Source organism: Dysidea avara, chromosome 1 (genome assembly GCF_963678975.1).
Source record: "Dysidea avara chromosome 1, odDysAvar1.4, whole genome shotgun sequence".
Taxonomy (NCBI): Eukaryota; Metazoa; Porifera; class Demospongiae; order Dictyoceratida; family Dysideidae; genus Dysidea; species Dysidea avara.
In genome coordinates, this window is record NC_089272.1 from 48,114,416 (window position 1) to 48,127,976 (window position 13,561).

Consider the following 13,561-nt stretch of genomic DNA (forward strand, 5'->3'; position numbering starts at 1 on the left):
TGGTCACGGGGCTTACCCTTGCTCTGGGACTTTACCTGTTCAGACACCCTAGCCCCATCTAATTTATCTACTTCTGCAAGTGGTGCCAGTCGGCTGGCAAACTCAGCAGAGTCAGCTAAGTGCAGAAAGTATTCTTATCTGATTCCATCATTTCACTTCTCCCCTTTATGTGTTGAGACCTTGGGTGCTTGGGGATCATGTGCATGCTCATTAGTGAGGCGGATAGGTTCCTGGGTGATGGAACAGTCTGGTGATAATAGGGCCACCCAAATTTTTGATTCAGAAGATTGCCAATGATATTCAACGTGGCAATGCTGCTTCTGTAATGGCAAAAATACCATCATCCCAGGACTGGGCAGAGTTTGCCTCTCTGTCCACTGTTTAAGTGTTTATTTATATTATCATTGTCTTAGTATCTTAAAAATTTGTGAATTGGGCATATTTACGGATTTTTCATGCGTCACGAAAATTTACGAAACTGGACCATGACTGGACGTATAAAACTTGGCAGTCAATATACAAAATGTGCAAAAGCAGCTCTGTCAGGTACTCTTATATATTAAAGAAGGTTTAGAATTGGTTGCTAATGTTTTTAAAAGCTTTCTAGCGACATATTTAGCGAGAAAATTCGATAAGAGGGTGGCTTTGCTCGTACTCATGCCTGATACGGACATTGGCATAACAGCCTTACCGTTAAAGCTTCGGAGCTCAAACTCCCGACACAACATTGCTGTGAGCTGGTTAACAACAAGACGTGTTCAGTTACAAAATCGCGTTACTTGTTCAGTAGAAATCTTGACTTCAATATCACCGTGCATTTCCAATGGCGAAATTGAAGTCGAGGTTTCTACTGAACAAGCAGCCCGATTTTGTAATTGAACACGTCTTGTTGTTAACCAGTTCACAGCAATGTTGTGTCGGGAGTTTGAGCTCCGAAGCTTTAACGGTAAGGCTGTTATGCCAATGTCCGTATCAGGCATGGGTACGAGCAAAACCACCCTCTTAGCGAAGTTTCTCTCTAAATATTTCGCTAGAAAGCTTTGAAAAACATTAACAACCAATTCTAAACTTTCGTTAATGCACAAAAGTAACTCATAGGGCTGCTTTTTCACGGTTTGTCCAGTTACCTCATAAATTTATACGTCCAGTTTTGGTTATGTTCCGTATACTTCGAGTATGCGCAAATCACGGAATAAAGGAATCGCGAGGAATCGCTGGCAGAATCAGAGGAATCAGAGGATTCAACGTTCGGAATCTAGGAATCAACTGGAATTACGCGGTGATTCCGAATCACGTCGATCATAATCCTGAGTGGCGGACCCCCCGGACTTTAATAGTTTCGTTGGATTAATTGTGTGTTTGTGAGAGTGAAATCGGACTGCATTTTGTTATGGATGCGTATAATTGTGTCTTATCTGATTCTACATCTGAGAAGTGTTTCGACGGAGTTCCCCAGCCGTTTTTGTGTGAGAATTCAACCGAAGAAAACAAGTCAGTTCCGAGCTCAATTCTCGACTCAGTTGAAGAGGGTCCTAGACCAGGTGTTTCTCGAGGTGGTCATCGCCACTATACTGCTAAGCAAAAGGCTTGGCGCGGACAATACTGCTGTGTGCCCTTATGCCATAGTTCTTCTGGGGAGAAGGCAGAGAGGGAGCGTTTAGGGATGCAAAGATTATCTTTTCATTCGTTTCCTGATGTCTCTAGCGACAAAGGGAAAATGTGGATAGCAAAGATTCGTCGAGATCCTGGACCAAATTTTGTGATAAATAGTAATACGAAAGTCTGCTCTCTTCATTTCACTCTCGATGACTACATTAGTGGTGACGTATTACACTCTGCAAGACGAGTATTAAAGGCAACTTCTGTACCATCCGTGTTTCCTTGGACTAGGGAAATGCAGCAGCGAACAACAACTACATCTCGCTTAGCTGCCTCTGTGTACCAAAGAGCAGACATGATTGAAACTCGTGGTGAAGGGCAAGGTACACCAGTGGATAGTGACTGGTCAGAAGAAAATTTCATGGAAGTTGGAGGAAATAGTATTGATGTTGCTGAAATGCAAAGGAGGATAGATGAACTTCAGGTAAAATTGTCCGAAGTGGAGAATGCTTTTCAAAGATCTTTATTCCGTTTGGAAAACATCTGTGACAATGACGAATTCGTAAAATTTTACACCGGGTTTTCCGATTACAACACTCTGATTGCATTTTACGAGGAGGTTTTGGAAAGTGATGCAAAGGTAATGCGGCAATGGGAAGGAAAGAACAGTAAAGATGATTATGATGATACAAAAACTGGCCGAACATGCAAACTTCCTCTTTTGGAACAGTTTTTTTTAACTTTAGTTCGCCTTCATTTGGGACTGCTAGAATTGGACTTGGCCAAGAGGTTTAGAATTTCAAAATCTTCTGTATCCAGAATTGTATCTACATGGATCAATTTGATGTTTCATAGTTTGAAAGCCCTTGAGCGTTACCCACGATGGCACATAGTCAAAAAATACATGCCAGAAGTTTTTAAGAAGGATTATCCTAACACAAGGCTGATCATTGATGCAACAGAATTTCCAATTGAAAGACCTTCGTCATTGCTATCACAGTCCTGTACGTTTTCCTCGTATAAAAACAGAAATACAGTCAAGGTTCTTGTTGGAATTATGCCAAGTGGAGTTGTAACATTTGTTTCTCCAACCTATGAAGGGTCTATCTCAGATAGGAAACTAGTGGAAGTTAGTGGGCTGCTAGATTTGCTTGAAACAGGTGATGAAATCATGGCAGACAAAGGATTTCAGATACAAGATTTATTGGCACCACTGGGTGTTAGATTAAACATTCCCCCATTATTGAGCTCGAATACACAGATGCCAGTAGATGATGTTTTCCACACAAGAAAAATTGCTCATTTACGGATACATGTAGAGAGAGCTATCGGACGTGCAAAGCAGTTCCATATTCTACAACACACTCTACCCGCATCAATGTGGGACTCAATAAATGAACTTGTGTATGTTTGCTTTATGTTAACAAATTTTAGTCCACCTTTGGTAGCATAGTGTATGTAGTTATTTATTATTCACAATATTATTATTGATCATGAGTTGTACATAAATAATGGATTTTGAAAGCAATGATGTAGTACTGTATATTTACATTAATGTTATATTTACATTGATAATGAAATAGTTGAATCATAATGATTAACACCATTGAATATAATGACTAACGGAGTGGGGGTCATAGTCCATTGTACGCATAATTCTTTACACTTGATAGGAATAAATATACCTCCCTTCATCTTGGGTAAAGGAGGTGGTTGGCATGGGAATCTTCTTGCGTAGCTGCCATCGCTGGAATTGTCAGTGATCACAATAACGTCTCGGTGTAGTGCAATGGCTAATAATCGCACTTCCATGTCACCACCCCATTCAGTTGGATCCATCACACGTTCCTTCTTTTCCAGCCATTGGACTACAGACAGACCTTCTTCCAAACGGACACAAGGATGCTCATTCATCGTTTTGTGCGCCACCTGTCTTAAATGCTTACTAACCAACTTGTCGCCACAACTTGACTTCGCAATAAAACCAGCCTGGTGTGCAATAGAATGGTAGAGGCAGCTACCGTCTCCATACACAGAGTGCCTTGCCAAATTCAGATTTTTAAGCACTGTATACAAGGGCATCCTCTTTTGCTTAAGTGAGTCAATTTTTTGAAACACTACATCATCACATACAGACTGCTCACTATCACACCGCTTCACACTAACAGATTGCTTCCCACCAACAGACCTCTTCTCACCAACAGACTGCTTCACACCAACAGATTGCTTTACATCAACAGACGGCTTTACATCAACAGACCTCTTCTCACCAACAGACTGCTTCACACCAACAGACTGCTTCACACCAACAGACTGCTTCACATCAACAGACGGCTTCTCACTAACAGACTGCTTCACACCAACAGACGGCTTCTCACTGACCGACTGCTTCTCACCGACCGACTGCTTCTCACCAACAGGCTGCTTCACACCAACACTCTGCTTCTCATCAACGGACTGCTTCACACCAACAGACTGCTTCTCATCAACGGACTGCTTCACAGTAGCTGATGATGGCTCATCATTGCTCGATGAATTCATAAGCTTGGAATTATCTGCCACCTGGACTAAAGTCAATGGTTCGATGTTTCCATTTTGTTCAATACTACTTCGTATGATTACACAGGGAGCCATTGCTGGCAAATAAGTATTGAAATAAAAAGAACGTGCTTTAGAAATAGCTGCTAGCATAAATTGCTCCTTGTACAGAATACGCTGCACAAACAACTCACCCACTGGTGACCAAACAACAAAGTCGCACCAAGGGAGCTTAGCCACATGCATTTGAGTCTGGATCTGATAATAATATGCATGAGATTCTGACAAACCAAATTTGCCATTCTTTTCTTGAATACAAAATGAGGTCTTCTCTCTGCAAACATCTACAATCGACTTCTGCTTACACAACATTGGACATTTCACTTCTAAACACCCTTTACTATAACCATTGCTCTGAGAAGGCTCAAAAATAATCCCATCAGGGCTAGCTGCCAGCCAAGGTTCAGAAGAATCCACAAACAGACCACATGGTTCAACAGTTGTTTCTGCTCCATTCAGTTTACGGTGGTTCTTATAGGATTCAATGGCATATTGTTCGTGCCTGATACCATAACGCATGGCTGCACTGATAGCAGCAGTAGGGGAAAGCTTCTTCAAAAGGAAAGATTTGCAGCTAGTACTATCTTTTCTATGGCAGACTTCCTTCATCATAGATGCAGTGATCCTAAGTTTGCGTTCACGGTGCCAAACTTCTGAGTCAGACTGAGCCCTTGTATCAATTTCCAGTTTATGTATAGCTGTCATATCAATAGAAACATGATTGTAGTACAACGACTTTGCTAAATGATTAATGTCGGCAGAATCATTATGCTTTTCAGTTGGGTGTTCATCCATACCACACAGGGAATATTTATGGTCATGCTGGACAAGCAGTTGCTTAGCTACAAGTTCTTCTTGAAATTGACGCTTCTTTTCAGCAGCTCGTGACAACCTCTCTTCCTTTTCCTTCCTAAGGAAGTCTTCTCTGCTCTCTAAGGGGGCAGGCTCATCATCAAGCATTTGCAAGTAACCGGAGGTCCCATACATGCTTATCAATGACTTGGTTTGAGCCGCCTTCTTCAATTCACTCAGTGTTCCTGCTGAATGTAGTGCTTTCTCAGCTGATTGTATCTTTTCATCCTCTATAACAAATAGTCTCTCTCTAAGGTGACGTGCCTTGTTTGGGTCAATCAGTCTTCTTGATGCTGGACGGCAGTCCCATTTATTCACAGAATGCAGTTTGGGTCTTTTCTCAACACCATAGACTTTCTTAGTTAAAGTCACTTCATCTGTAGGGCGTCCAACTACATGTTGTGGATTGGGTCGGTTCCACACTTGAAGCCGTTCTGTGCATCCTTTTTTTTCTTCTTCTTGTAAACCACTGCTTACATAGTCCTCCAAACAATAAAGTGTTGCGATTGCATGATTGCAACACCCAGAGAGCCCAGCAGGACAAGTACAATAAGCTGTCTTAACTGTACAAGATGACTTGCATGCAAGAATGGTAACATGGTAAAAAACCTTTTTCATCGATGCTAACACTCTAGATACAACACAAACACCATTTTCTAGATGTGGCATTGGATGAAACTTCAAGTCTTGAACATGGCCATCATGGAAAAATCTATAAGCTTTGTCCAGCGTTCTAGTGTACTCAGCTTCCATGTAGAGCTCTTCAGCAGACTCCTTACTGCTGTCTTCTTGCAATGACATATGGGCCCTAAAATCTGCTAAATTTTCCAGGTAGTTAACTTTCTTCCTCGGCACTTTCCTTTCAACTGAAAACTTGAAAATTGCATTGAATGAAATTTGTGGAATGTCAACTAAACCCTCTGTCCATTGAGGATCAGTGCTGCTTGGGAGTGACTCTAATAATGTCGTCAACTGGGATGAACCTGAGGGCTCTGATTCCATTCTTTCACCCGCCATGTTTAAAAGCTTTTTTCGAGTGTTCAAACCCTTGTCCGGGTCAACAAGCAGATGATCCCACCCAAACTTGATGTAGCATTCAACCCTACATAAAAAATACGGGTAGCTAGTAAACATGTACATTTGGAGCTGAGCTCGCCACTGTGGATGCAGCGAGCAAGCAGCTGTTTTACAAAAGCAGTAATACCTTTCTACTAGTTCCGGTTTCTTTCCACTTAAGGGAGCACCTCTACATGATAGCCATCTCTTTAGTTTAGCAACAGTTAGTTCGCTAGGTTTTTTTCCGTGCAAGGAAGCACCGGAAATATCGCCTTCCTCCAAAAGATACAAATCGCCGTCGTCACCATGGCCATTGGCGTTGAATTCTTTCATATCTTTGCCACTTGCCTTTTCTAGCTAGTTCAAAACCGAGCAAAACACAAATTTAACAACTTTGTAGTATAGCGAATACATAAGAGTCCCCCAAATAGAGGTCGCCATTTATATTGTGACGTCATTTCGGAACTCGCTCATTCCAAAAGGGATTCCTATAATTCCATATGATTCTAATAATTCCGCTGATTCCAAGGCTGATTCTGTAATTCCAAGTTGATTCCACGATTCCCTAGAATGGATTCTGTACTATAGGCGAGCCAGAATGGTGACTATCACAGTGTATCACTTTAGCTACCTCTGCTGAACCTACTGGTGAGTATTGAAGTCACGTTAAGTTCCACCCGGCATGGACTCGAGCCGCTGCGAGTCGCTAGAAATTCGCTGGCAATAGCCTATTTTTATTTATTTATTTTATCATTACTGGGCAGGAAGCTCTATATTTCTGCGTCTGGCAAAAGTGTCAGTGGACACCGTCACAGCACTAGCTAACCCTGATGAAAGACCTTAAACTGGATCACATCTTTCCTGACTGGACGTACACAGAGTGTTGTGTGTGGTGGTTGCACTTCCACCCCCTGTGATGTTTTGAGTGGTGTCCCACAAGGTTCTGTACTAGGGCCTCTGCTATTTTTTACATGCATAAATGATATCACTAACGAATTAAGTTCTATTTGTCGCTTATACGCTGATGACTGCATTCTAATAGGATAATTGATAGTTTAACAGATGTTAAAGATTTGCAAGATGATTTACAGATATTGGAGCTATGGGAGAAAAAGTGGAAAATGTCTTTCAATGTTGACAAATGCGTGGTTGTATCTATAACTCTTAAACGAAACCCTATATACTCCAGTTACCACCTTCATGGAGAACAACTTACTGTGGTTCAGTGTGCCAAGTACCTGGGAGTCTCAATTGATTCAAAATTATCTTTTAACCAACATGTGGACAGTGTGTGCAAAAAGGAAAACTCTGTATTAAGTTTTGTGAGGAGAAATTTTGCAAACTGCTCCTGTAAAATCAAAGAATCGACCTGTTTCTTACTTACGTCAAGCCCACAATGGAATATGCAGCTGCAGCATGGGCTCCTTACAGCAGATGGTCAAAAAACAAACTTGAGTCTGTGCAAAGATGTGCAGCTCGCTTTGTAATGAATGATTAATATCAAACCAGCAGTGTATCAAACATGTTATCACGTCTTAACCCGAGCACCATTGAAACTCATTTCAAACATTTAAGGCTTCAGATGTTCCATAAAATTATTCATAGCATTGCGGATGTATCACTTTCTGATTATATAGCTCATAGATCAAGGTATACCAGAAGTAGTGAACTTAAAGTTATATAGCCAGACACAGCTATTGATTCTTATAAATACAGTTTCTTTCCTGCTTCAATTTGATTGTGGAACACTCTACCTAGTGATATAAATTTTGACAATATAGATACTTTTAAGGAACTTCTGAAACATATTACATTGTAATTTATTTTTATAGCTTATATTTGTAGCCTCATGATTTTACATCTATATTGTAATATACTCACCCATATGAGTTCTGCAATAATTATAATAAGAATGTATTGCAACTCATTAACAAGCTAGTTAGCTAAGGGTTAGTAAAAGTCTCGTTGGGAACACCAGATCTGGGCCCCTCTAGACTCCAAGTAAAAATTCTTAACACCCCTAACTGGGTCTCCGTCTGTTTGCTTGAACTATATACTAATGCTGCGGCCACATCAAATGGGTGCAACTTGAGAGCTACTATATGCCAAATTCACTTGCTCCAGCTGCCAATAGCTAGTTAGCTTGAATACTTGCAAACCCTATTAAAAGACTTGAATTAAAATTTCGATCACTGCTCTACATGTACAGTGGCCATCACTGAAGGGCCAGGAACATGTGCTGCAGCCTTAGGATTAACTACTAAACTAAACTACATAATAATAATAAAATCCGAGCAAACTATCTGATTGTTTAAAGAGACTGAAGGTATTTCTGACTTAATTCATACAGGATTTTGAACTTCAGAGTATTCATGGTATTGCATTAATCTGTAGATATCTGACATTATACTACTGTGGAAGTGTTGCCAGGGCTTCTACAGGTGTCATTGCATAGTAAGTAAGTAGCCCTATAACCTAGGCCATTGTAATTTTTATTGTCAATAAGAAATCTGTAGTCTCATGAGTTCCACAACCACTTCCTGAGTCTATCCATGCATTTATTTTTCCCACCTACAACTAAATAGAATTTGCAACTTCACATTCTCATGTGCCAAACTGTTTATGTGGGTGGTACTCAGAGATAGTCTGGCACATGAGACTAGTTAAACTCCCACATCTATATAATACTGTTCATCCTGGAATGTGACATAAATTAGCATATTGATGTATACGTAATTGTATGTAACTGTTGAGCAACTGCATATAGTACTATAAGTAGCTAGTACATGCAGCGTAATTAATATATAATTCATTCACGAAGTATGATGTACAAAAATTCATTAGTAACTAGCTATGTAACTTGTTATTCAAGTGCGTATTAGGCAATCATAATACTTTGACAGTATAACTTAAAACTGTAATGTGATCATCTATAAACATTTGCTGCACATCCAGTCACTATCAGAGTTTATTGCAGCCTCTGCTCTATCTATGCATCCTTCATGGTACCATTCTTTACAATTCTCACACATGATCATCTTTGATCCATCTTCGCAATCAGGCAACCGGCACGAGCAATAAATATTACGTAAAATCTCCTTTGATATTCTTTTATTCCTTACTCTCCTTTTCTTTGAAACTGGAAACTTTTCCATTAAATCTTTCTCAAAACACTGCATCAGATGTATTCGAAGTTCTTGTTGGTTGTATACGAGTGTTGCAGGATCATCAGAGTGTGCAATGCTTGTCATCATAGCAATAGCATACAACCCACAATCTGTGCTGCCTGTCTGAACAGGTACATTCACTACTTTTATCTTGATGGATCTAGCGTGAGACCGAAGGTACTTAGCAATTGTTATCTGCAGCTCCAAAGACGGCGTGAGCTGCAATGAGTCATACAATTCTACTTCACCTTCTGCACAGTTAATTGTTGACATTGCTATCCAATGATCTACTTTTCCTACTAACTTTACATGAATGGCTTGTAAAGTATTGCTACATTCAAATGGTTTCAGTGAAGATGAAATTTGGAACAATGTATTCCTAAACCCACCAATCTTTGGAAACTGCTTTGCCAGTAATGCTTGAGCAGCACAAATATGAATGTCACTCAACAGGTGACCTCGATAGAGTTGAGCTTTGTGCACACTGGTCAGGGTATAGCAACCAAACTTTTTCCAAATAGGTGTAATTGTAGTATCATTGTCATTGCTGCTGTCTTCATCAGGTATAGTAATTACATTCCTTAGCTTATTTTCTAAGAATTGCAAAGATTCATCTGATAGTGTAACATATTTAGCACAGGCTAAATCAATCCGCAAAGAATTTTGCATCATTACACTTGGAATCACAGGTATTTCTTCTGTTTGCAAGATTACAAAGCACTTTTCTGAAAGGGTAAATGCATAATTATTTAAACGAAAGCTAGTAGCTGTAGTCATGTCATGTTCAGTAGACAGTGCATACGTTTGTAAGGAAAGTGGTGGATGCCAATTGAACATGGAGCAGACTACTGATGTGTTATCTTTGTTGCTATCTACATGCAATGAAGATGCTTTGCACTGCTGTGCTTTACTAGTTTTACCATTATGGTAAAAGAAATGCAATACTTTGCCCATGGACCATTCTGTACTACTTTTCCTTTGGAAAATGCAAACATCTCCAACTTGAATAATTTCATGCTTAGATGGTAAATCATCATCATTGCTTTTCATTTTGCTGACATTGGCTTGAGACTCAGATGAATTCAGTTGAACCATTCTAACCCTAAAGAGTCGATCACCAGATACTCTCTCATACTCCTGAAAAAGCCATACAGCTGTGGTCTTCCTGATGTAAACATTTCTTCCATTATGAGTTACCTGCACATACTCTGAATACTTCCTTTGCTGATTATTTGATACACGTTCCTTGCTAACTATCTTTTCAACATCATACAAAGCTATTGTACTTGAGGGTATCCGTTTCATCCTTTGCAAACTCTCAACTGACTTGACAGCCTTTTCATCTACAAATCCTACTGTATTCATACTTTTGATATCCTCTAGTTTTTCAGTACCCTCCAATTTTTCTTCCTCAGTGCTAAAACTGACTGGCTTTGGTTCACCTTTACTGTCACAAACAGGAATAGTATCATCGTCTTCATCATCATCATTGTCGTCATCATTTTCTCCATCCCTTGGTACAACTGGTTTCAGTGCTACTTCTTCCCATTTTCCTTCTTTTACTGACATTCCTAATTCTTTTATAGAACTGATTGCTTCATCTTTTGCCAGTTTTATTGTGTTGGCTATGTCCTTATCTGATATTCCTTTCAGATTTGAAGCAGCTGTTGTGGTACTCATGTCTGAAAATCCAATCTTTCTAGCATGTGCTAAAACTCGAGGATAGTGAATTCCAGTTTCATCTGCCTCCGATTCCAGTGTTGTTTGTATATGTAAACGATGCAGCCGCTGTAATAACCCATGCATGCTGAAGTTGACAATAGTTGAAAATGTGCTTGTCATGCTTCTGGCTGCTCTAAACGTTTGCTCGCATGGTTGTGACCCTAACAGCCATGGATTAAAAAGCTTACTTCCATCTGGCACCTTGTCCCTTAAAAGCAATAAAAGCAAAATCAATGCATGACCATTAAGCTCAATCCCCGTATGAGCATTGCTGGTAATAAAATTCTCTTTGACATTGCATGTCTTCTGTAGGGATAACCAGCGATGCCAGTACCGCAGAAAAAAGATGTTATACCACACTTTCTTAACTCTTTCTAATGGTGATAACTGTTTATTTAAAAACGAGTCTATAAAATTTTTCAAAATGCAGAGGTATTGATGTGTACCTTTTGCATCAGGTATCTGCTCAAGCAGAGATAGCACAGAGGAACTAGCAAGATGTGTGACTGCTTCAAAATTCTGACGATCTTTGTGATCTAAATCTCTTTGCCTGATTCCATGCTGGTCTTTGCAGTAATTGTCAACCACAATATGCAAATGCTGAGAACTGGCAAGGTATTTACCCATAGGTATAACCACAGATGGCTTCAGCAGTCGTACTTTTAGCTTTACAGCTACATGGATAAAATCTTGTATGTACAATACAGATGATGGTTTCTGCAACCAAAACCAAGTCCATTCTTTTGGAAGGACTATTCCTTCACCAATGAATGAAGGAGAAGAATTGTACAATGGCATGTCAGAGGGCGAAATTTTGAACTGGCAACTAATTTTCATTGCCCTGAGAAGACATGAGTCTCCATCTGCCCCAAAACTGATAATTCTTATGCTTCTTTCTTGGCACTGAGAATATATGTGAACCCATCGCTTTAAAACATCGGCAAAAGTAAATACATTATTAATCCCCACACATCCTAAACAAAATGAAGGTACGCCAGGTAAAACACATTGCGCTACATATACATAGGCCAGTTTAGACAGCTGCTGCGTTTTGAAGCATTCTTCAATAGCTACAAATGAAGTTGCCAAAAATGAATCAGCTAAGGGCAATCCTGCATCATCACATGGCAAGATGAATCCCACCATTCTGTTTGATTCATGATCGTATTCAACCCTTGATATAATACGAGTAGCATCTTCACTAATGGAAACTACAAATGGAGCTTTGTGTTTAGTCAAGTGAGATACTAAGCCATCAAATTGTAGTTCACCCTCAGAAATGTGGTGATATTCTGAATGAATTTGTCTTTGTATTGTACGGAATGATGGTAAAGCAGTTGGCATGTTCTGGTGTATAAGATTATATGCCATTGGTCCTCCATACAAATACAAAGATGTAGAAAAATTTTTAATTACGGAACTATGCCTTCTTGCTTGTGGCACTTTTGAGGCATTCTTTTCAGCATTTGACAATAATTGCTGAAACAATGACAATGTATCAGTGTGCAGCTGTGCACTGTCTACTTGTTTATTGTTGAGCCCTTTATGTGCATACTGAAACGAATTCATAATAGCGGGTTCTGATTTTATCAGCTGCTCAATTTGGTGTGCCAATTCATAGTAGTCTGTTAATAAAGTCTGTGCAGGATCATACTTCAACAAGGCTATTTGCTTTCTGGTTGGATAAGACCAGTCAAGCTTAGGTTTTTTAAATGCATGATCAAAGTCAGCCCCTCCTACTTCCTTTTCATAGGAGGGGCTAACTAAAAAACCTGACTATCACAATTGCGATTTTGCTTGGAAGCTATATGGAAGTTTCCTGGTGCAGTATTTGATAATGCCACCACACCTGTTTTGGCATCTGGTGTGGTGGATGCTTCAGAGTTGATGATGTCTGGTAGTGCTACTTCACTAGTGATGCCAGGCTCTGGTGTTTGTTCTGGTGACAATTTGTTAGGATCACTTGATACATCAGAACCTGACACCACTTCAGATTTTACAGAGATGGCAGTGGTGGTATCTAGGATTTTGCTGTCACCAGCTAATTTTGAAGATGGCTTTGTACAACTCTGTTTTAAAAAGTTGGTTAAAGCCAGCTGATTCCCATTGCTTTTCTTCGGATTTTGCACATGATCCTTTATATGTTTACTCCAATTGGAGAGTTTAACACTACCATTTTTGACATGAATAGGCTTTTTTTTCTGACATCGCATGCAAAAAATTGCTGCATTAACACCGATACCATTAGAGTGCCGTTCAACCTCAATTTTATAATCTGTGTGCTCCTTTACTTCTCTTAACTGAATATTTGTTTGAGCAGAAAGCCAATTCTTTATTTGGACACGAATTTTCGAGTGAATATCACTCAAATCTTCTGCTTCATATTCATGGACATCCATTTGTGCATTTACATGACTGCTATCTTTTGGTGGTAAAGAAGACTGAACAGCACCAGCATTGGAGCTTGTTTTAGGGATTCTAGAATGCACCTTATGCAAAGACTTGCCTTTGGCCACCTTTTTTTTTAATTTTGGATGCTTTGTACAAACTTTGAAATCAGTATTCTG

General features: G+C 39.7%; 2 protein-coding genes across 2 annotated transcripts; one reads left to right on the top strand and one right to left on the bottom strand.

Annotated features, from left to right (window-relative positions):
* Positions 1–1,390: 1,390 nt before the first annotated feature.
* On the top strand, positions 1,391–3,052 carry LOC136247161 (uncharacterized). Its single transcript, XM_066038800.1, has one exon. It carries the CDS (start codon positions 1,391–1,393, stop codon positions 3,050–3,052), a length of 1,662 nt encoding a protein of 553 aa, XP_065894872.1.
* On the bottom strand, positions 3,052–6,533 carry LOC136266255 (uncharacterized). Its single transcript, XM_066061268.1, has 2 exons — positions 6,254–6,533; positions 3,052–6,151 (listed from the first exon to the last, which is right to left on the bottom strand). Exons 1-2 carry the CDS (start codon positions 6,436–6,438, stop codon positions 3,163–3,165), a joined length of 3,174 nt encoding a protein of 1,057 aa, XP_065917340.1. The 5' UTR covers positions 6,439–6,533; the 3' UTR covers positions 3,052–3,162.
* Between the last annotated feature and the right edge of the window lie 7,028 nt (positions 6,534–13,561).

Bases quoted from the DNA above. Each gene is read 5' to 3' on its own strand.
- LOC136247161 (XM_066038800.1), top strand. From the start codon at position 1,391: ATGGATGCGTATAATTGTGTCTTATCTGATTCTACATCTGAGAAGTGT.
- LOC136266255 (XM_066061268.1), bottom strand. From the start codon at position 6,438: ATGAAAGAATTCAACGCCAATGGCCATGGTGACGACGGCGATTTGTAT. The intron at 6,152-6,253 runs GTATTACTGCTT...TTTTTTATGTAG, and splicing joins AAACCGGAACTAGTAGAAAG to GGTTGAATGCTACATCAAGT.